Source organism: Danio rerio, chromosome 20, assembly GCF_049306965.1.
Source record: "Danio rerio strain Tuebingen ecotype United States chromosome 20, GRCz12tu, whole genome shotgun sequence".
In the NCBI taxonomy this organism is placed as follows: domain Eukaryota; kingdom Metazoa; phylum Chordata; class Actinopteri; order Cypriniformes; family Danionidae; genus Danio; species Danio rerio.
Window position 1 is genome coordinate 23,312,444 of NC_133195.1, and position 25,670 is coordinate 23,338,113.

The window sequence follows — 25,670 nt, forward strand, 5'->3', positions numbered from 1 at the left end:
TGCATGCTCTTTGTAGAGTTTGATTTAATGGTTTATTTTGACAACTGGGGATTAATTTGCCATCTGTAGTGAAGAAAGCGAGAATGAGGACAGAATAAGAATTGCTGTGCTATTATAGAAGGTGACCTGAAAGATGCAGCAGGCTGGAGAACAAGACAGATTGACAGCATTGAAAATGTGTGTGTGTGTGTTGTTAATTTATATTTGGACAACACATGCACATTAGTTGTTGCAGATAAAAATGGTTGCATTTGAGTACTGTCTATGCTGTGGTAATCTGAATAAATGCAATCTAGAATAAAGCTCAACTTTTAAAATCAGACAATTGTTTAGAAAGGTTTGGAAGGTCTGTGCATGGATCTGTGCAACTCAGTGGACTTTAGAAAGGCTTATCCTCATGGAGTTTCTTTTCGTTTCAATTGTTTTTTTTTCTGCTTATAAGCAACAAAAATGTCTGTACTTCTTTCAAATATAGTTGTGGCCAATATCGGCGACCTAGTTCAATGCTGAGACCATTTGGACTAACTAAGTGCAAAAATCTATAAAATATAGGTGTGCTTCGGTGCTTAATCAGGGATGTGTTAACAAACAATGACGCAACTCACAGCTGAACTATCATAGTACGATGCATCGTTTGGAAAAGAACGATGTAGTGACGAGTGTTTCCCAAAACCCATAGTTTCTCTGTCACAGATCCATCATTTGAACGACATTAGTTCTAATGTAAATGCCCATAATGATGCTCTAAACAGGGTGGTAACAACTTTTTTAGAGTAGAACTCCTTTTTCTCCTATTTCTTTGTGCAAATTACATTGTTTTACACGCATTCACATTTAACAAAAAATCCAATATTAGTTTTGGTAAAAACATGCCACATTAAATAGATATTAATTGAAACATATGTGAATGGCACATATAAGGCCTGTGTTTCCTTTACTAATATTATAGAGAACATTACATATTTGCATAAAACATAAAATCACTTACAAAAGCTAACACATATTCTAATCTCATATAAATCATATAAATAAATAATAAGGCTATTTATTAAGAAATGATATTTAATATTCATTTAATTCATTTTCTTGTCGGCTTAGTCCCTTTAGTCGCCACAGCGGAATGAACTGCCAACTTATTTAGCACATTTTTACGCAGCAGATGCCCTTCTAGCCACAACCCATCTCTGGGAAACATTTTCACACACACACACACACTCATACACTACGGACAATTTAGCCCACCCAATTCACCTGTACCGCATGTCTTTGGACTTGTGGGGGAAACCAGAGGACCCGGAGAAAACCCACGCGACCACAGGGAGAACCTGCAAACTCCACCTGCGACCCAGCGACCTTCTTGCTGTGAGGCGATAGCACTACCTACTGCGCCACTGCGTTGCCCTGATATTTAATATTTATTTTTTTATTCTACTTGAATAATGATAATGATGATGATGATTAATATTAAGTAGGATATGGTAGGAAATCATACAAATGCACTCAAACTGTTTAATTTTGCCTACTTGCTATACGAGATCTTGGGAGTCTTTCATGTTTCGTGTTCAATTCAGTTAAAAATACAGGTTCATAGAATTTGACTTGGAATTAATTGGTGGCATTTTACCTTTATTTGAAAGTACAGTAGAAAGACAGGAAGTGAAGTAGGAGAGAGGGGAACAGGATTGAGAAAGGTCCATGAGCCAGGATTTGAACTCAGGACGCCTGTAGCACTTTTGATGTCCAAAATTCTAATAACCTTAGAAAGTTTTAATTGCTTTTTTACAAAATAATGATGTAATGAATGCATTTCTATTAATATAATTGACTGTTTTTGTTACGATGGAAAGCAAATTACATTTGTCATCTCACAAATAGACCTGTCACTCTCTCTCTCTCTCTATATATATATAAATATATATATATATATATATATATATATATATATATATATATATATATATATATATATATATATATATATATATATATATATTTTTTTTTTTTGTACGATTTACAGCAATAAATTTATTTATTAAAACGATAAACAATATTGTCGTCATTTTTTGACCATTTTTAAAACTACAATAGCATCATAATGCAAGTGCACTCCTTTAAAGAACACATACTATTTCATTCTTAAGAAAAATTTTATTTAATTATAGTCATTTTAACAATTTAATCATTCGTTTTCGGAGTCAAAAATCTAAACAAGAAGAACTAGAGTAACAGCTATTTTCAATCATCAGCCACCCGCATGAAAATATTAGTAACTTATAATAATTAATATAGGGACTTTTACCACACTGACACCTCCAATAGACAGAGAGAGACTGCGCAATCAGCTAAAATATGGTTAGGATCGTTTTTTATGCATGGCCGATATACATCGCATCACCAAAATTTTTTGAGGACAGGTCCACGTGTTGTGCGATTAAGTTGATATATTGATTATTGTGACAGGCCTACTAGCAAATTACATCTGTGGTCCAAAAATGGTCCAATCCGTGACGCAAAAGCCATAATGCGAGTTTTGGGATCTGTTGCTTCACTATTAAACTCTAGCATGATTATATATTTTCTTTTATAATTTTGAAGTTTCCTCCATCACATTTACCATTGAAACAAAACAAACCAAAAAAACATCAGCTAAATTTCACCCAATGGACTTCTGTTAGAAATTTGGCAATTGAAGTTTCACATAAAGTCAAGGCATTTTTTCCTTGAATTCCTTCCACTTCTCCGTGGAAGGATATTTGTAACTTAATTTGCAATACTGAAGATCCTCAATCTGCTTTTGCTGGGTCATGTGCAACTGATCTCATATAAATTCATGCACATGATGACGTTCTACTATTCACTGTAGGTGAGGAAGGCCATTGGGACCTAAACTGAGATAAAACTAATGTATTCCACAGCAGCTGCTTGATAATTTTTGTCTTTTTTGGCAACGTTTAATCGGATTTGTCCCTCTGGCCTCATCTAAGTATGTCTACTTCTAAACATGAACAGTCCTAAAGCAATCCCTGTACTTACAGTAATATCTCTCCCTACCCAGGATTCAAGGCGATTCATCACTGATACACAAAGGCTGTGCTGATTCAGCAGCATTACATCTATATATATATTTGTGTGTGTGAGTGAAATTCTTTGAAACCTCATAGCACATTCAGCTGTGTTGTTATTCTCCCGTTACGTCTTTATTATTTTTCGGATTACACCCGTTTCATGACATAACCGTTTTTAAGAGGATCATCCCACTGGTTTTTACAGCAGCTGGTTTTCTCTGCTTCAACTTCTCAGTCTCTCTGAAGACTTTTCTCTCTCAGACTCACTCCACCACGCCCCGCGTTCACAGTAGGGTAAATCCCTGAATGTGTGACCAGCCTGGAAAAAGGGAAAATCGTTCTCCTTATGAAATAGTGGGTGGCCCCCTTCCTCTTATTTCCTCTCTCTGTCACTCCATCCGTTGTTCTGTTGCTCTTTCCGAGACTCTCCTTTCTTACCGCATGTCATCGTGGCCTTGACTTCAGTGGAGCGTAGCAGTGCATGCTGGGACTTTTTTTTTAGCCTTTCATTCCCCTCTACTTTTCACCCCATCAATCCATCCCTGCAAACAACAATCTAGGACTGGACTTCGTGTCCCTTGGGAGAGTGTTAAAGGTAAGATCGTCCAGAAAAACAACATCCTACGCGATTTCTTTACAATAATACATCTCTGAATTTTACTTAGCGCTTTTGCTATGGGTAAATCAGCTGTTATGGTGGTCCTTTGTGGTTGGGAAGTAATAGCTGTCAGTTTTTCTGTCGTGTTCAGTCTTTGGGGTAGATATTAAGTTTGTAATAGACTGTTCTAGGGTATGCAGTAGCACCAGAGCCACTGCTTCTTTAGGAACCCCCTGCCTGTCCATCACAAATGCAGAGTTATGTGCTGCAGAATGCTGAACTGTGTGGGCAGATCATGTTTTATAAAGTTGAAGCTCTCTCTCTGTGTGTGTGTGGGCAGATACTCTCTCCAGGGCTTCACATGTTCCAGGTTTGGCTGTTCCTTCAGATGTTTTGATGCTTTTTGTCATGAATTTAAATAATGTCTCTTGATGTTTTATTCGCCTAGTTTCTACCTTTATCGTTCTACCATTTACACTGCTTTGCCAAGTAGTGTGAAATTCAGATTTCTTAATGCATGGCTTATTGGATAACTTAAGAATAGATATGGATGTTTGGGGGTTTTTATGTGTTCTCTTTAGGGTTTCCGTGGGGTCCTAAAAAATCTTAAAATTTCGAAAAAAAATTCGAAAGCTAAGTTTTAGGCTTTAAAAAGTCTTAAATCTACTCAAATGTTGTGTTTTTGGTTTTAAATCTTTTTTTAACAGGTCTTAATTTTCCATTGTTTAGCTACCCAATCTGGCCATTAACACCCATACAATCACCAACAATTCAGCCCAATAAAACTTTTTAATTTAAAATTAGCATTTAATTACTTTCCTTACAGTAACATTTGCTTAAGTTCTCCATTTATTTACTGGTGAGGATACTGACCTGACCTAGATATTTTATTATTAAATTATTACTATTATTATTATTATTATTATAGACAGAAGTAATTGACAGCTGACAGCTTTTCTATTCTTGGTAAGGGATATAGGGTTTGCAAATGGATATATTTGAAAATCAGTTAAAATATTCTAACTAAAATATTATTATTACATGTATTCAATTCAATACAGCAAGTGAAAATCCCTGCATACGTCTAAAATTTTGTTCATATCAGTCTTAAAAATGTCTCAAAATCTTACTTTTAACTTGGTGAAATTTGCAGCAACCCTGTCTCTGATGATGACGACATTATTATTAGGCTGGCTTGTCAAAGCCAGACTACTGTTATCCTTTCTAAACTTATTATTATTATTCTTCTTCTGACTCTAAAAATCAAAATCTATCTCCTCCTTGAACTTTCGAACTATTACCACCAAACTCACACCAGACCTCCAAACTATTCTGACTCGGTATGCTATATCTCCTCAGACTGATTGGACTTTCGGTTTTCCGAAAAACGTCCCGGGACTGTCGGAAAAATCCCATAGACTTAACATTGGACCAAACTTTGTGACCTCGTAACTCTGCGTCAGACTGTCGCACAGAACTCTAACTGGGCTCATTTAACTCAGACTATCAAACTGCCAATGACTGATCACCTTTAAACTTTCTAGCCACGCCCTAGCAACCACTTTTGGACCCTAGAAACTGTCCCATAGACTTCCATTCAAAAGACTCTCATTGACTTAACATGGGATCAAACTTTGTGAGCTCATAACTCTGGATCAGACTGTCATACAGACTAATGGCTGAGCTCATTTAACTACGACTACCAAACTGCCAATAACTGATGAGCTTTTAACTTTCTAACCACACCCCTAACTACCACATACTGCACCCTAGCAACTGTCCCGTAGACTTCCATTACAAAAGACTCTCATTGACTTTACATGGGATCAAACTTTGTGAGCTCATAACTCTGCATCAGACTGTCATACAGACTAATGGCTGAGCTCATTTAACTCAGACTACCAAACTGCCAATAACTGATGAGCTTTTAACTTTCTAGCCACACCCCCAACTACCACATACTGCACCCTAGCAACTGTCCCGTAGACTTCCATTACAAAAGACTCTCATTGACTTAACATAGGATCAAATTTTGTGAGCTCATAACTCTGCATCAGACTGTCATAGAGACTAATGGCTAAGCTCATTTAACTCAGTCTAGCCAGCAGCCAATCACTGATGGCCTTTTAACTTTCTAGCCACACCCCTAACTACCACATACTGCACCCTAGCAACTGTCCTATAGACTGTAATTAGCTGTGCTTTCAAATGCTTAGATTCTAACATGCTAATGACATGCCAATCATGCTAGCAACATGCTACTCATATGCTAATCATGCCAATGACATGCTAACTCATACTGGAAACATGCTAATGACATGCTAATTTGTACAAGAATCATGCTAGTAACATGCTAATTCATACTAGACTCATGTTAATAACTGGCCTACATGCATATCTTTGCTTAGCAGTGTCCTATTGACTTGGGGGATGGCTCATCTGACTCAGACAACCAATGAGCATCTCAATATGATAATGAAGCTCACAAGCCACGCCCCCAAATTGATTCCATAGACTTCCATTAAAATAGGCCAAGATGCATATCTTTGCATAGCAGTGTCATAGAGACATGGGGGTTGGTTCATTTGACTTAGACAGCAAACCACAATCAAGTGCACTCTGTAACCTCGCCCATAGCAACAAAACAGAGTACCCTAGCAACCATTCATCAACAGCTATATCTCAGCATCAGAACATCGTAGAGACTTGGAGATTGGCTCGTTTGACTCATGCTAGCAAACGGAACTTCCTAAATGCTACACATGCTAGCAGTGATTAGCTACATGCTAATATTGACTAGCCAAGTACTGTAACTTGCTAGAAATGCTTACTAAGTATAAATGTTTTATCAGGCATGTATGTGAGGCTTGCCTAGTAACCAACCAGGGTACCCTAGCAACTGCCTAGCAACCATCCAAATTACCCTAGCAATCGCCTAGCAACCACCTAGCAACGGCCTAGTAATGCCTTAATAAGGGCCTAGTGACCACTCAGGACACCCTAGCAACCGCCTAGCAACGCCTTAGCAACCACTCAGAATACCTTAGCAACCACCTAGCAACACCTTAGCAACCACCAAGCAACCACTTGGGACACCTTAGCAACCGCCTAGCAACACCTTAGCAACCACCTAGCAACCAGTCAGAACACCCTAGCAACCGCCTAGCAACGCCTTAGCAACCACCAAGCAACCACTCAGGACACCCTAGCAACCACCTAGCAACACCTTAGCAACCACCTAGCAACCACTCAGGACACCCTAGCAACCGCCTAGCAACGCCTTAGCAACCACTCAGAATACCTTAGCAACCACCTAGCAACACCTTAGCAACCACCAAGCAACCACTTGGGACACCTTAGCAACCGCCTAGCAACACCTTAGCAACCACCTAGCAACCAGTCAGAACACCCTAGCAACCCCCTAGCAACGCCTTAGCAACCACCAAGCAACCACTCAGGACACCCTAGCAACCACCTAGCAACACCTTAGCAACCACCTAGCAACCACTCAGGACACCCTAGCAACCGCCTAGCAACGCCTTAGCAACCACTCAGAATACCCTAGCAACCACCTAGCAACACCTTAGCAACCGCTTAGCAACCACTTAGGACTCCTTAGCAACCACCTAGCAACACCTTAGCAACCACCTAGCAACCACTCAGGACACCCTAGCAACCGCCTAGCAACGCCTTAGCAACCACTCAGAATACCTTAGCAACCACCTAGCAACACCTTAGCAACCACCAAGCAACCACTTGGGACACCTTAGCAACCGCCTAGCAACACCTTAGCAACCACCTAGCAACCAGTCAGAACACCCTAGCAACCCCCTAGCAACGCCTTAGCAACCACCAAGCAACCACTCAGGACACCCTAGCAACCACCTAGCAACACCTTAGCAACCACCTAGCAACCACTCAGGACACCCTAGCAACCGCCTAGCAACGCCTTAGCAACCACTCAGAATACCCTAGCAACCACCTAGCAACACCTTAGCAACCGCTTAGCAACCACTTAGGACTCCTTAGCAACCACCTAGCAACACCTTAGCAACCACCTAGCAACCACTCAGAACACCCTAGCAACACCTTAGCAACAACCTAGCAACCACTTAGAACACCCTAGCAACCACCTAGCAACCACTCAGGACACCCTAGCAACCGCCTAGCAACGCCTTAGCAACCACTCAGAATACCCTAGCAACCACCTAGCAACACCTTAGCAACCGCTTAGCAACCACTTAGGACTCCTTAGCAACCACCTAGCAACACCTTAGCAACCACCTAGCAACCACTCAGAACACCCTAGCAACCACCTAGCAACACCTTAGCAACAACCTAGCAACCACTTAGAACACCCTAGCAACCGCCTAGCAACACCTTAGCAACCACTCAGAACACCCTAGCAACCACCTAGCAACATCTTAGCAACCACTCAGAACACCCTAGCAACCGCCTAGCAACGCCTTAGCAACCACCTAGCAACCACTCAGAACACCATAGCAACCACCTAGCAACAGCCTAGCAACCGCCTAGCAACATCTTAGCAACCACCTAGCAACCACTCAGGACACCCTAGCAACTGCCTAGCAACGACTTAGCAACCACTCAGAATACCCTAGCAACCACCTAAGCATGCTATGTGACATGCTAATTCATACTAGAATCATGCTAGTAACATGCTAATTCATACTAGAATCATGCTAATAACATGCTAATTCATACTAGAATCATGCTAGTAACATGCTAATGCATGCCAGAATCATGCTAATAACATGCTAATTCACGCTAGAATCATGCTATTAACATGCTAATTCATACTATAATCATGCTAATAACATGCTAATTCATGCTAGAATCATGCGAGTAACATGCTAATTCATGCTAGAATCATTCTAGTAACATGCTAATTCATACTAGAATCATGCTAATTCATGCTAAAATCATGCTAATAACCTGCTAATTCATACTAGAATCATGCTAGCAGTATGCTAATTCATACTAGAATCATGCTAGTGACATGCTAATTTATTCTAGAATCATGCTAGTAACATGCTAATTCATGCTAGAAGCATGCTAATAACATGCTAATTTATACTAGAATCATGCTAATAAAATGCTAATTTATACTACACTCATGCTAATAACATGCTAATCCATGCTAGAATCATGCTAATGCATGCTAGAATCATGCTAATAACATGCTACTTATACTTTTTCAAACTTTGAAAAAACTTTTTCAAACATGCTAATTTATACTAGAATCATGCTAATAAAATGCTAATTTGTACTACACTCATGCTAATAACATGCTAATCCATGCTAATCCATGCTATAAACATGCTAATGCATGCTAGAATCATGCTAATAACATGCTACTTATACTTTTTCAAACTGTTTTTAAACTAAACAAACTATTACCAACAGGCTTTGTCAAGCCAGCCTCAAAGTTTGTCTCGACGAACTTTACTGTCTAGTTATTATTATTATCATTATTAGGAATAATTATATTTATTTATGCAGCTATGAAGAAAACCACTACCACTCAAAAATTCTGAATTTCTCTGAATTTATTACGCATGTTTTTGAGTAAAATATTTAAGGGCTTGTTCACCCAAAAATTGCAAATAATTATTATTACTTACTCTTACTTACTAAGCCCTGCTCACACTGCCATTTCAGCCACGATTTGGTCGTGTGAGATAAGTTAGGGAAATCCTAAAAGATTCTTGAAATCCTAAAATCTGTAGTCTTTGGTCTTTGGTTTGTCATGTCCACCGGCAGCCAGTTAATGGCTATTGCGATCACATTTTCTCTATGATAAAGTTCTGGCAGTATCAGAAGATTTCAGACACTTTCCTGCAGTGTGACAACAGCTGGGACGAGCGTCAAACCAAGAACCAATACACTGAAAAAATTTATTCAAAAAAGATTCCTTGGATTTACAAAAAAAAAATTTAAGTAGTTGTAAACAACTTATGGGCTGAATTTAAACAAACAAATGAAGTTGAACATTACTAAATTTAATTTGTTTGTTTAAATTCTGCTGAGATCTCACAATTTGACATGGGAGCCATGTTTGTGTAGTCTGACTAGGTTCAATCGTTTAGGATTATACAAACATCGCACCATGTGAAACTTTGAGTTTCTTCTGTTGGACATAAAAGAAGATATTTTGAAAAGCTGAAAACCTGTAACTATTGATTTTCATAGTATTTGCTTTACTATTATGAAAGTCAGTTGTTACAAAAATATTTTCTTCTGTGATCAACAGAACAAAGGAAATTATAAAGGTTTGGGGAGTAAATAGTGAGTAAATTTTCATTTTAGTGTGAAATATTTCTTTATGATATGTCATGTATGTTTTGTTAACATTTGTTATACATTTCAAATGAACGTATTTCCTAGGGAAAGTGTATTTATTCATAAAATTATTAAATAATATTATTATTTGTGTGCAAATAATTATATTTGTGCAAATATTATTATTCGTGTGCACTTTGAGGTCTAACTGTACATTTTAGAACACTAGTTAAGAGACATTGACCCAAAGTAACATAACTGACATAACATTCATCATGCTATTCCTTTTTAGTGTTAATATGCACAGGGTTGTGTCAGAGTTTTTGTACTTTTTTGCTAGATAATATCACAGACTGATTGCTTTAATGCACAGCTTACCATAACATTGTTTAAATGTCTTCTACATCCTCTGAAAGATCCACACGGCTTTTAGTGCAATGCCAATAAATGAGCACTAGACTAAATCTTAGTGAGGAAAGCAGATTATATGTGTGCTTCCTCCATGCCAAGAGTCACAGCTGAACATGCTGTCCATGTGGGTGCATTCTGTGAAGTGATGAAGGATGGATACTTGCATCGCTCCACTTGTTATAAAACTCCTTGGTTACGCAACATACCATCAAAATAATTCAGTCAGAAACAAGACGAAGTTTTATCTAAAATGTCTTCAGCCAGCTTGGGTTGATGTGCTTTGGCAACATTTAACATTGCGTCCAAAGCTGCTTTGATTAGGAAAAACTCCCCTGCAGAGATGAGGCATTTAATGGGAAAGTTTGTCCTTCGATTTAAATGTGAGGTGTCGGAGTAGTTTAAAAAAAATAAGTAAATAGTGTACATTTTGGCATTGTTACATAAAAAAAAAAGAAGTAAAATCTCGGAAAAAATATCTTAGGTTCCTTACAGATACTTTGAAGTAAAAAAAAAAAAAAAAAAAAGGCAAAACTTGGTGGCTGCACTTGCAGGTTTGCTGACATGTATTAAGGAGAAAGCTGTGGTTTAAGTTAGCCATACGTCTAAAATGGCTTTTTAGAAATCCGAATATTATCCGATGCTTTCATCATTCTGAATGTGAAGCCTCTGGAGAAGTTTGTTGTAGCTCTTTTGCAGCAAATGATTCAGAGGTGGGAAGCAACAAGCTTTTTGTATTGTTTTACTATTCGTAAACATTTCATACTTATTAAAAGTAAACTTTCATTTATTTTAACTTCATTAAAACTTAATGTCCAATGACAACTGTACTTCTTATTATACTGTGCAACGTTCCTCTTTTTGTTTTGTTTTTTTCTTTCAGTTTGTAAGGTTGGGTATCATTTGGGTTTTTTACAATACTGATGGAAAATTGATACTTTAAAAATGGTAAAACTATCTTTAAATCAAAATCCACAATGCTGTATGTCTTATTATTGTCAAATTATGCATACATTATATTTATAATTATGACATTTATGACAGAACAATAATAAGCCTGACGTCATTACAGGTTAATGAAAAGTAGCATATTAATATTTTCATATAAAGAAACGTTTCCATTCCTCTACTTTGTGTCTTTGAATTTAAATGACTCAGGATTTTGAGTGGAACTTTTCTTGGTCAATTCTGCTAAAAGTTTTTTAAGTCTAAGGTAGTTCACAAATTAGTTTGAATGATTTGTTTACTTCCCTGCTCACACTGAAGATGAGTTGTAAGAGGACAAGGAAAATTAAGAGTGCTGTCTGAAATGGCAGTGAGCATTTGCTAAATCTGTAAATGTATCCTATTTGCAGGAAATTAAAGAACCCCTATTTTGCATTAAAATGTCATATTTTGGTTTTGGGGATCTCCAACAACAGTCTGATATGCATGCAAGGTCAAAAAAAGCACTTTCATTGCCTTATAATATGCATTTATTTTACCTAATTATCCCAATGACTCCCATATGATTCGTTCAGCGATTCATTGGTTCCTAAACTCCCTCTTACGATGCTAATCTTCACTGATTGGTCCAATGACCCAGTCTATTGCGACTGGTCGACTGCATTCAGTGTGAGACAGAGAGAAACGCCCACCACGGATTATTAACAATTTTGAAGTAGTCAGAGTGCAGTTTAACACCAGCATATTGCTCTATCCTTAACCACAACACACATTCTGTATTAATCCACACTGTGGCAAAAGCTAAACTATTTTGAAACCTGACCGCCGCACGTGTGTTGAAACAGCTAATGGTGGAAAAGCAATAAAAACTGCAGTTAATCGCGAGCTCACAAACGCATTTAATTCCATAAGCAAAGTGGCACGCAGTCAATATGAGAATATTAAGAGTTAACCAGATATAGTACAAGGAGTTACAAGTAACAAAACGCACATATATAATTTGCAAACTAGAGAACATCAGGAGTCAACCATTTTAATCCCACTTACTTACACTTGTGAAATGGAGGAAGAAACTGATCCATGAACTGTCTACTGTAAAGTTCATGTCAAGCTTTGACAAAGTCCCATATAGTCTTTTCTGATCCTTTCTTTAACAAACAGCCAACGAATCCCCCGTTGTAAGCATGTAGATTGCTGAAGCACTCATCAGAAAAATGACGGGAACACAGCACAAGGCTGGCGCTATAATGCTGAGGTATTTTTGTGAAATATAAACGTTATTCACTGACTCTTCACAGCCTCAACATTGGGTAGGGAAAGTAACAGTAACTTTTCCTCAGACTTCAGAGCACAGCGTCTATGTGACTTGATTTAACCGGGATCTGCTACAGTGTTTGTCTTCCTCTTTTTCTTTCTACAGTGTTTGTGGGTGGGGCCGGGGTTTTAAATTGTGTGCACGCAACAATTGGGTGAGGCTTGAGTTGTGTATCAACGTCACACAGCACGGCTAAAGACTCGTTACTAAGACTATTCATTTAAACCACCTTGAGTCAACTGAATCAATCGTTTTAAACACGGTGCACTTTCAGATTTAAGCCTTTGCTGGAAATTTCACTTCAATTAGAGCTGTGTCAGACTGCATGGAAAGTCATTTTCGAAAACCCATAATAGGGGCTTTTTAAAATCTTAGTTGTGGAAAGTTGTGGAGTTTCTCTCTTTAGTACAGTTTTTGGATACTCTACCTCTGCACATGATCTATTGAAATTCTGTGTTATTACTATTTGACCTTTTTCTGTATCTTATATTGAATAACCAGCTTCAAAAAAAAAAAAAAAAAAAAAGTGTCATTGCCCACCTACATAGCAAGAAAACACTGAGCATATTCTCAACATGAAAATAAACAAGCTGGACTGATTCTCTTTATTCAACTTTGGCTACAGGAATTTTCTTGCCTGCTCAAATTAAAACCATCTTTTCTGAATCTAACTCATAGGACCATTTATTGTTTTAACATGCATTGAGTTTCAACCCACAGATGAACAATGTATTACACCTTCCCTAGAGATCCACAGCCATATTTATACAACTGTATTTGGTCAGATCATATCATGCAGTCTAACTCTGGAAACCCTCTGTGAACTTCCCATGTTGATCATCGGAGGGAAGTTTACATCCCAGAACCACCTCAGAAACGGATAATCAAATCTTTCTGTTCAATGTCGTTACTTGTGCCTCATTGCCATGGAGATGAGCTCCACCATGTGATGTGGCCACACAGAATGGCCGTGTGGGTAAACAGAGCCTGACACAATTGGCCTTTAAATCATGAATCACTTCCCTAGCAAACTGAGTCAAGTCATTTGGGCTGCAACGAAACTGGGAGATCTGCTGTGGACCTGGTGCTTTTGGGGAATTTGCTAAAATAATGCATTGATATTGATCAAGTCTAAAGTATTTTGTTTCTGAGATAACTGAACTTATGAAAAAAAAGGTAAGCATTGAGTTAAAATCTTTTTGTCGGTAATTTGAAGTGTTGAAAGGATGTTGTTTGACAGTTTTGAGTTCTAGGTATAAATAGTGTGTGTATTGTTGCTTTGTGTATTTGTCTCAGTTAAAGTGGTAGCAGTAGGGAAAAAGTTTAATCCCTCACTCTGATTTAGAATGACAGCTGATTTGATTTAGAGGCAATTGAGTCTTCTGCTTCAGGCAAAACACTTTTTTTCACCCTCAACAATCACTAATCATTTGTTTAAATAGAAGGGGCAATTTTGTGTCGACATGAAGCATGAGCTCAGTCTTTTACATTTGAAAGCTAAGGACACTTTTAAATACTTGTACAAGCAGCTTGTTTGACATTTGTGTACCTTGGTATAACATGAAACCAGTGTCAGTTGTTTGTTAGAGGTTTAAACAAAATATATAGTTAAGATTTTTAAAAATGTTTTTGAATAAATGAAAAATGTTTAATATGATTTTTTTAATATTAATTAAATCTTTTGTTTTCACCACACACTCAAATAAATACATTTAATGTATTTTTTTATATATAGTAATCAATTTTTGTACATTTTAATTTACATGATCAGTCTAGACAGTATATGGTATCAAACTATTATTGTCAATAAAAGCAACAGAATTACCTACTGCTGAAACCCGCACACATTATCAGAAGGGCAGAGATTGTGGTCCTATAATGCATTTTGAAAGCATATATAATCTGTGAACTTCCTAAGCAATGGTTTTCTGTTAAAATGCATTGATTTTTAACAGTGTGTGTGAGCTGAAATATTTAATATTTAAAAAAAACTTTTTGTAAAATGCATAAATAGTTTAGAAAATAAATCCTTCAGTTTTTTATGCATTTTTAAACGCAATTTAAAGTTGAATTTGGGTCTTTAAGAAACGTTTCTTATTCTTATATAATTTTAAAGTAGGCTGTATATAGTTAATATTATAGGCTATTAATCTAAATTATATGCTGTACTAATTAATTCTGTACACTATTTGGTTTATTAAACTATATTTGAAATTAAAATACACGTTTAAAGAAATTAATGAACTTAATACTCTCAACATTTCTTTTGATTAATTTATGTCCTTGCTAAACAAAATTTCTAAAATTAATAAAAACTACATTAAATCATTATTCTGCTCATGATGTCTGTTATGTGACATGACTCTGTGTACATATGCAGGTTTTCTTAACCTATAATGTTTTGAAAAAAAACAAGAAAACTATTGTATGATGTCAGATGTTGTTGTATTTACAGTGTTATTTTTAAACTTTTTTTTTTCAAATCTCCTGTAGCTCAAACTTCTATTGTTTTAATCATCTGTGTAAATATATGGGGCTACACTAAATGAGTGATTTAACAGGCCATTTTCACATCTGTGATTTAAAGTGTCAAGATTAACAAAAACAAGCAATTACGAGAGTGAGTATTGGACTATGAGATAATTATAGACACAATTTCCACCATCACATCATAGTGGAAAACTATGAGTTATGGTTACTACCTTTGAATTATGGAAACGGATCATATTATTAACTTGGCTATGAATAGATACAGCCGTAGGCTGTAGGTGACCTGGCAAAACCAAGCCACAATCATCAACACAGTGTTTTTTTCTCTCTCTTGCTCTATATATTTGTGTGCTCATGCGATGTAATGTTAGTATTATTGCTGATAGATCGCCATTGAATGTTGTTTCGTAAAAGTGTCATCAGTATAAACCTAGCTTGAATAGAAAATTTGTCAGTAAAGGAGAGGTTAATAAAATTTTAATGTGCTAACATTCAAATATTTGGGATCAGAATTATGTATTATTATTATTATTATTATTATTATTATTATTATTATTATTATGGAAGAAGAAATACACTTAAAATTGAAATCATGCACTAATCAAAAGTGAGTAGATGTTTTAAAATTTTTATTACATTTGTTTTAAATAGTTATTTCATTTGATCTTTGTTTTTTTGCATGTCACCCAAAATATTGCAGTATTCCACAGCAAGGCAACACATTAGGAAACACAGATAATAATGTTATAGTTTTTCAGCACGTAAAAAAAACCCACTCTAATAAAAAAAATAAAAAATTGGCCTAACAATTAGCATACTGGCAGAATTGCTGAACTAATTTTACTCCAGCTGAATCCACCAAGTCCTTATATAACCTCAATGACTGTCCCAGCTTTAACTACAAACACTGTCTGAGTGCACTTGTGTGGCTTTGGCTTTGGCTTAGGACAGCCCAGAGACAAAACAGACACTTGGCTTTTTAGGAAATGCATGCAACGTCTATTGACAAAGACAATATAAGTTGAGAATTTCCAGGGGAACAGCATGTACTAAATTTTTAATGGTCTTCTGCTTTTGGTTTAAGTAAGTCATCCTTCGCTACTTGTCTTCATTTTATAACTGCATTTCACATTTCGTGTTTACATCATGTACCTCGCCACCTTTAATCGACCTCGGTTCTGCTTGATTACTCTAAATGGCAACCCATCATGGCAATTGGTCCCTATGTATTTTGGTGCCTTTAATCTTTGCCTCATGCCGGTTCTTCTCTGCTGCCATGGCGACACCCTGGCGAGAACCATAGTGACGGGCAACTTGCTCTTATCTTCCAAAATGCAGAGTGACAGAGTGGGATTCTGGGATGCATCTCCAGTGCAGGCCTGCTTTAGACCCTCTCGGCTAAAAGCGTCACCATTGCTCTTCCCAATGAGCTTAACAGGTCTACTCTAACATTAGCGCTAATGCTGTAATTAAGCTCCGAGTGTTTACTTGGCCACAGGTCATTTCACACCTAGCTTTGACTACGATGAAGCCCTGCAGATACATGCTCCTATCTGTTTCTCACAGTCTTCTCGATTGTTTGCGTTTGTAGAGTTGAAGGGTTCAGGATCTACCATTTTTAATGATTATTTTATAATGTTTTGACATCCATGGATTCCATCATTTTGCATTAAAAATTAAAATAATAGTTTTGACTAATTTCTGTCCTGTTTGGACGCCCATCACAACACACTGCTTGAGTTGGAGTGGCAGATTGGGGACTCTGAGTTAAACACACACTGGTGTGATTGGCTAACAGTTATGCTTAATAAAAAATGTCAACATTTTGCTTTTTAATTTAATTCCTAAATTGGAAAGGACAGCTATTGTAAACTTCTGCATGTGTGTTGGACATCCTGGACCGTTCATACACTGCTGTATATTACTTTTATTATCCGACTATCTCTAATGACAAAGCAATGGTTTCTACTTACAAAAATGAAAGCTATTAACGTTACTATGAAACTGCATCATATTTCTTTCGGTCACTGTGAAAATCCAAGATCGAATTGTGCCTTGTAAACAAATGAGCTGAGCAAAGGACCAAGTTATTGCTGATGTAGTCTGGAAATTCATTATTTATAAAGTTTATTCACACTTTCATGTTGCTGGGATCAGAATGAAGACAATGCTTAAACTGTGTTTAGCACTGCACATTGTCTTATTGTCTTCAGAGCAATGTTATCATTTGGTTTCTGCACATACATGCATTTTCAACTTAACAGACAAAGTAAATCTTTTCAGTTTGATGAATTAGGTGTGTTTACATCTAATTGTTAGAGTGGCTGACTGTAGTATTGGTAAACTAGAAACCGACCGTAAACAATGCATGCAAAATCCGCTTGTTAAGTGTGACGTCACGCAAAGCGGCTGCCTGGTCTAAGCGCCATATCAAATTGTATGGGGAGGCTCAACAAATGGGAATAGTAAACGTTTACACAGCGATGTATTACTTTCAAAATGGTATCTGTGATGCATCAAGTTACACCAATGCACCATGATTTTTTATAAAATTCACTTTAATGTGTGATATGACTAAAAAGGGGTCATAAACAAATATTTTCTCAACTCAAATGAGTAGTTGCTTGGAAGTGTAATCATTTCATACGTCACTGATACGTCACGACTTAAATGCATGGAGACAGCTGATTAGTCAAATGGGTGTATTTCTTGCTACGTCAAAGTTTCAGCAAATTAAATTAAGAGTTCCATCTCCAATTATTCACATTAGCACTTTTTGGGTTCCAAAAACCACCTTAAGTGAAAGTAAAATCATTTGGTGTAGGGTTTAAGAGTTTTTTATTTACAATGTGGCATTTTTGGAAACCCAGCTAGTGAGGTAAAAGAAATTGTTGATCATTATTTGAGGCAGAGGAGGAGTTTAGATGCACGATTGCATAAAGTGGCGCATTCAACAAATTGTTGTTTTGACAATAGGCTTAAATTTAGGTTGTCACTAAATCCAGAAAGTTTTACACAGAGCATGCTTTTACAGAACAGTGATCTCTTATATTTCAAAAGATTTTTCTGTTCATGACCCACCCTTTAAAACAGCCATATTTATATTCTTGGTTCTGTACATATTTATTTTTTTGGCCTGATTGCCCCTCCTCTCTTTCTCTCCATCTCTGTCTGTCTTTCTCTCTGTCTCTCTCTCTCTCTCTCTCTCTCTCTCTCTCTCTCTCTCTCTCTCTCTCTCTCTCTCTCTCTCTCTCTCTCTCTCTCTCTCTCTCTCTCTCTCTCTCTCTCTCTCTCTCTCTCTCTCTCTCTCTCTCTCTCTCTCTCTCTCTCTCTCTCTCTCTCTCTGTGTAGGTGGGAAATCCTCGCGTGGAGCTCACTCTCTCAGAACTGCAGGAGATGGCCACTCGTCAGCAACAGCAAATCGAGGCCCAGCAACAGATGCTTGTCGCTAAGGTAACACGCTCAGATGTGTTCCTTTGATGGAAATCTTTTTATAGATCTTTGTTTTCGTCTGTTAGGGGGACGAGACATAATTTATTTTTATTGCTGTTGAATCTTTTTTATTGCTGTTGAATCTAACATGGGTGTGATTTATTTGACTCTTTTTCGAAATGACGTTTGTATTTTTATTTTAATAATTTTGTTGAGGTTGAACATCGTTTTCTTTGATCCTTAGAAAAAGAGGCCTTTTTAAAAAATATTTTGGTCGCTTTAAGGTGGAAAATTGGCAAATAAACATGTTTTTTTTCTGAATTTATTGGTGAACATTTGTTCTAGCTAGGATTTACTTGATGTGCAATGTACATCTAGCTAGCTGGTGAATGATGAGATGATATTTTTGGGGAAGTACCATGTGGTGTTGTTTTTTTTTTGTATATTTTGGCTTTAAATTTTAGTTTGGATACTAAATTTCCATGAGTATTCGAGTTTCTAGGTTATTAGTAAAATGTAAGCCATTTTTGTTGTTGTTGTTTCCTTTGGCTGGTAAAACTAAGTTGGCAGTAATTCACTGAAGTTAAAATGGTTTAATGTCTGTTTTGATTTATCTCTTTTGGCTTTGTTTTTTAGATAGAATGTAAAATAATCTGGAGTATTTGTTTGGTTGTGAATCAGCTGCCAGCAAATGTTCAACGATTATACTAATTATACTAATAAAAGGATAGCAAAATTATTTATTTTTATCTTGAAGTGTCAGGCATTTGAAGCCCTCTGCATTGTGATTTTCTTGCAAATAATAACTAACATATAGACAAATTTATCCCCGACAGGAATGAGCATTTATTTGAACTCCATGGTGGTATTTACAGGAAATTAGAAAAATAATTGAAGCTTTTCATTATTTATTGTATTCTTTATTCTCCTAGCAGCTTTATACCTGTGTGATATCAGGCTATTACAATTAGGCAAAGGACGATAACAGTTTTCAAGGTGTACTGCGTTTTTTTTTTTTTGTTTTTTGTTTTTTAGGATGACAGTATCTCCAGCAGAAAAGATCTCAAAAGATGCCATTTTAAATTGTAAAGAAATCTGTGTTTTACAAACTAATGTGGCAGCAGAAGTCACAAGCTATGTTTTCATCCAAAAATCCGTCTAAACTTTATGTGCAAAACTGGAATTTTACATAAAAGATGTGCAAATAAAGCAGCGTTTTTATTCAACGATTCAAAATCGTCACTTCCTGATTGTCTGGCGCCAAATATCAGCAGTAAAAACAGAATTTGCTGCGAGAAGAGAAGCTGCATGAATCTTTTCTTCATTGAATAAATGACTTGCGCCTCAGAAGGAAGTCCTGCCACTCATTGAATGCGTGGTGGCATTTGAAGGCGTGAGATGTGGAGCATATGCTCTTGATTTAGAATGATCAAAACATTTCAGTGCTCAGCCTGCTGATTTATCCATTCCCACACATTTTCATCAGCACATGATCTCTTATAACAAAATTACATGACCTTTTTTAATGTGCATACTGGAATTTATTCGGTAAAAGTGTTTCCATCGTAGTTTATGTGCATCTTTTCTTATCGAATAAAAAGTTTATCCTATTCAGATATGCGCATGTTTCTTTATGCGCATTTTCTAAATTCATGTGCATTTTCGCCTTTCCATCAACCGGTTTTTTATGCGCACATCCAAAATACACATAGGTGGATGGACACGAAGCTAATGATTCATTTGAATTATTTAGCCTGACATGTTTACTGTTACAAAATATCTTAAATGTTTATCAAAATTAAATGTATTGTGCTCAAAGAGGGGGGAAAGGGAATGTTTTTAATCAAACATTTAAAAAGAACATATTTTAGAGTAATCACAATACTGTGAAACCATGATATTATCCAAGGTTATCATAGCGTCAGAATCTTATACCGTCCCATGCCTACCTACAGTAAATGCGGAATGGTGTGATCTCATCTTTAAGAAAGATACTGGACTAATATTTAGAAGCACTAGCTTTGGCTTTAATTATCATATATAATGTAAAGTACCCAGAGTACATTTGTGCACTTCAAATGTTTTTTTTTTATTAAGAAATGTACCATGGTGATTATACATTTAATAGTTTAAGCTAGCAGGGAATTAAAGTTGTTAAAAGGTTCACTATTTATTCAGTAAATGTAACTGGAGGTCATTGTTTCCAACCCTGCTTCTGCAGACAAACCAACAGCACACATTTTTGTAATTCTCTCTTGGCTGACCCATATATTTCTGTTCTAAGAGCCTCTACTAACAAGGTGATGAATTGAATCAGGTGTGCTTAATTAGAACGAATGTGTGGTGTTGGTGTGCCTCCAAATATAGAGTTGGAAAACACTGCTATAGATGGTAGAAACACAAGAATATAGGCTTATGAAAAGTGAAAGAGCTGTTGACAACCGAAAAAGGTGTCATCTAGTGGTGATTTAATTCATACTGCCATTTCTGTGTTTACTCATGATTGCACCTCGTCCTGCCAAAACCAATAATTTTCTCAATCTTTGCACAGGCTTTCTGTGTGTGAAAGATATTTGCCCGCTGTCATTTATAAATAAGCTTCTATAAACATGAACAGAACTTATTGTGTGATCTTTAACTAATGTGTATGGTCTTGATATGTTGTGCAGATAAATGTAATTATAACATTTTCCGCTGAAAACTTTGGTATTGAATGTATAAAGTATCTCTGTAATTATTCACAACAGCTGCTTGTTGGGTAAACCTTTAACTTTGTGTATGAAGCAGCTCTAAGCTCTTAATTATTACTGCACAATATTGTCATTTAGATGTTTAGAGTCACTGACCTCATGTTTGTTTTCCTCAGTGCCATTTATAGGTCATTACAGCAGGTTGTTGTGACCAGTATAGGGCTGTTAGTCATGGGAACCACAGACTGAGGAGATAAAACCGAATGAGCCCGAAAATGCCAATTATGTCGCAAGCAACTCTGACATGTTTTGAGTGCGCTAGCGGGCATTTCTCTTCCACACTAGTGTTAAATAGCATCATTTCTTCATTCGACAAAGAGCGGCGTGTGAAATCTGAAACTGGTCACACTTACAGACTGTTAAGTATTAGAGCTGTTCGCATTATTATCGCTGTGAATCAATGTGCTGTGATGACTCCGAGCCTCCAGTCATTGAAAGTCCACCGTGTGCTATTTTTAGTTTTCTCACTCACTCAGAGACACTGTTTCCATTTCACTGCATCAGTTTGTGTTCCCTGCAGACGGATAAAGAAATGATGGGGGAAAAAAGAGACTAATTGCTTTTTATTTTCTCTTAGTTACTCAATAAGTCAACGCTGCAAACAGCATTTTTTTCCCCCAAGGAAGTACTACTTCTGCTAAATAGCAAATGTCTTTTCTCTTGACACTGACAGTAAGTCAATAGGTTGTCTGTCTTGATTAAATGTCATATCGTGATGTAAGGACAAAATTGTATGGTGTTGTCCTGAATGCACTTTGCTCTGTCAGGGCACTGCTGATGCCCCGGGCCGAAACAGGCTGTGCTTTGCTGAAGTATTAGCAATGACCTAACATGTTTTTCATAGGTAAAGCCAATAAGAGGCACTACCTGGTGATTTTAGAGTAAATTAGATAAAAAGATGGCATACCATTTTAATGTTGTAATGTCTTTGGCCCATGAACATTTCCTGCTTGTTGTCAAACTATTTCAAAACTTTAACGAGCCAATTTAATTTGGATCTTTTTGGATTATTAAAAAATAAAAATGTTAAACAGGAAATACTTAAGGACCATTGTTAATGTTTACATCCCTCAAAATGGTCTGTAGGCCGTCTTTTACTCATTCCCAACTTGTTTCAAACATATTTGAGTTTATTTTTTTCTGCTGAACACTATAAGAAGTTATTTTTGAAGAATATTGGAAAATGGTAGTTATTGACTTTTCATTGGTAGCCACTGGCTTATCACTGAAATTGACTTTATTACTTTCATGCATCATTTCCACAAAGCCGTGTGGTTCAGTACACTACAGTAAAGCATCCATTTGCTCTGCCAATAGAACTCTTTTTGGTAAGTGTTGGTGTACACCAGAATGTTGCGATCAGAATCATTCTTGCTAAAAAAAAATTAAATAAATAATAATAATAATAAATAATGGGAGATGGATGATAACAACATTTGCTGAATAAACTGATTTTGTGAAGGTTATGCTTACTAAATCACCCGCTTCACTTTTCTTGTTTACAGTTGGTTATTGGGGTAATCATTACTAGTCAGTTGCACTAAAAATGAATGAAAATGCACCTAGTTCACACTTGTTTTTTTGTTTTTTTTTTAACTTTGAAAAGAAAGCTTTCACTTTATGATGAAGTCATCATATGATAGATGTAGAGTGGTTTAAAACGAACAAACGATTAGCTTACTGTTTCTGTTTGATGCATGTTTTTTAGGGATGAAACGAATCACGGTTGATCCGTGATTCGTATGGATCACAACTCATGGTTCGGAACACTTCTGACCTGCAGATTAATGTTTTTTTTACTTGTAGATTAATCCTAAATTTACAATGATCACAGAGAGATTGCCTGTATGTATAAAAAAAAAGCAGGCTTTCCTGTAAAATATAATGATGACAGAAAATGTTGTGGTAGGTTATTGGGCATGTAGTGGGTTTCTTAGGTCTTATATTAAGGTGTTTTCTCTCACTACTGGTTTAGCCTGCATTCAGTGTAAGCTGCACAGTTAGTCATTAAAATATCTGAATCTTAACAACAATGCAACATAAATTATGAATGATGGTGATTTGCTTACGTTTATTACTTTTTCGAATTGCTGCATTCAAATCTGTGTTTGAAAAATGCAACAATCAAGAAAGAGATTCAGTCTTTACTTTTTTGAGTTAATTATAAAGTTACAAACAGTCAAATGACACAGCAGTACTGTGATAACAGTTTATAGTTTAGATAAAACCCCTGATGTTTATGGTAAAGATTAAAATCAGTCAAATGCTCTGAAAGTTGCAGGCTGTGATTACATTATTCAACCAATAGTTGGCGACAACCAGCCATCAAAATATGGACCTGAATAATTTTTCAAAAATGATCCATCTATTAATGAAACATGAAGTATATGAGTGAATAACTGAATCATTTATTAAAAATGAGACTAAATTAATATGGGTTGTACAAATAATGTTAGATTTATACATTTAGCATTATCAGCAACAGTAGTAGTAACAGTGAATTTTTTACAAGGCTGAATATTTTACCATTTATTTTATTTGGCTGATTATTTCTTCATTTTATTTATAATAACGTTACAACTTCTAAGTTCTGTTTGTTAAAACCAAAAGTTTCTTGCAGTACTGTTTTGTAATAAATGAAAAGCAAATTACATTGATCTCCTCTCCTTTTTGGCTGTTCAGAAAAATGGTCCGATCTGTAACTAAAGAACCAGAACATGAGCTGAACTGTGAGATTAGTAATTTATTACACCCCTAATGTTTTTCCAATTTTTTTTTTCGCTAATTGATGTACTGTATGTATTTGCTTTTCCACAGGAGCAGCGGTTGCGCTATCTTAAGCAGCAGGAGAGACGGCAGCAGCAGGCCGTGTCTGAGACAGAGAAACTGCAGAGGCTGAAGGAGAGAGTGGAGAGTCAGGAAGCCAAACTCAAGAAGATCCGTGCCATGAGGGGCCAAGTAGACTACAGCAAAGTCATCAATGGCAACCTGTGTATGTAGTTGCTTGACTCCATCCAAGTAGATAAGTTGCAGCCCACTTCTTGCTGTTATGATGCATGTTTGACCTTTGCGTGCTGCATTAAGCCAAGTGGTTTGTGTGAGAGAGCACTGGGCTTCCAGCTACAACAGGGATCACACGCGCACATGACGTACAGTCAGGATTAAGACCGTTGAAATCTCGCATCATGCCAACTCTTTAGACACACGCAACTCCAGAAGGGATTTTCATCTCATCTGGAGATTAAAATGAGATTTTTGTGGATTGTTATTTGTATTTAATTGCAGGATGGTGAAGAAATCCTGCTCATAAAACTGTTTTCTTTAGTTTTAACTTCAAGTTTGGTGGTTTGTTTATGTAGTGCTAGAGCAGTTGTTCCAGAGGACCCACTACATATTTAGTACGTTTCTTAAAAAATATTCTTCTCACATGTTCTCTGTATCGTCATTACTCTAGTATTTGTCTAAAAATGTGTTGTTTTAGTAGAACTTTTTGTCAGAATTGCTTCTTTATTGATGAGTCATATTTGTGAGTATGATACGACTAAGTGTTTATTTAACACAGTGGTGTAAAAAAAAAGTCAAATTACTGAAATTGAGTAGTTTTTCTCAGTAATTGTACTTTGCGAAGTAGTTTAAAAATGTACTTTTGCTTGTGTGTTTTTAGTGCTGTATCGCTACTTTGATTGCACTATTTTCCTTTAAACTGCAGTCACTACATTATTTTTTTTGTCTACAATTGGCTATGTTGAATAATAATTCCTATTCAATCAAAAGAAGTAGAATGCCTACTGTATGACTACTTAAACAATAGCTAAATGCACTACAGAATGTTGCGTTTTCAAATTCATATTCAAGTGAATCAGTGCTGCATGAGATTGGTTTGCGGCACCAACTGCAGGACAGTCGTAGTTTGTTAGTCAGGGTTCAAAGTGTATAAGCCTTAACATTGCCACAGCTATATTTTTCCTCTTTAAGAAACACAGATTTCGCTCTGCATATAAACGCATCAACCTTTTTCTGTCAGCTTATTATATGTGCATGCATAAATGTAATATGTTCTCTCATGAAATTAATCCCACATTTCAAATGTATAGTCTATGAATAGCTTATAATTTAACTTGCGCTTAGAGACGCCGTTTAATATAATTGACTTTGATGTAAGCTACCTTTTTAATTTGTATGGTGTAAGGTGGAGTAATTTTTACATACTCGCTACTCAAAAGGGCTACTTTTACTGAAACTTTTAGTATTTAAAACAGATACTTGTAATGGCACTACATTTTAATGGTTGTAATGGTAATAATTTTTTTACTTTCAGTACTCTTTCCACACCCGATTTAGCTCACGATTCAGTTAATGTACAA

General features: G+C 36.4%; 1 protein-coding gene across 17 annotated transcripts in view; it reads left to right on the forward strand.

The window, feature by feature from the left end:
• The window catches only part of ppp1r13bb (protein phosphatase 1, regulatory subunit 13Bb), an 84,824-nt gene that overhangs the window by 38,836 nt on the left and 20,318 nt on the right, over positions 1 to 25,670 (forward strand). For all 17 annotated transcript variants that reach the window (XR_012395559.1, XM_073932614.1, XM_073932616.1 and 14 more), the window contains 2 exon segments: positions 18,476 to 18,577; positions 24,124 to 24,298. Coding sequence is in view for 12 of the 17 variants with exons in the window: in XM_009294642.4 (XP_009292917.1) it covers positions 18,476 to 18,577; positions 24,124 to 24,298 (277 nt within the window). In the remaining 5 variants the exon portion in view is untranslated.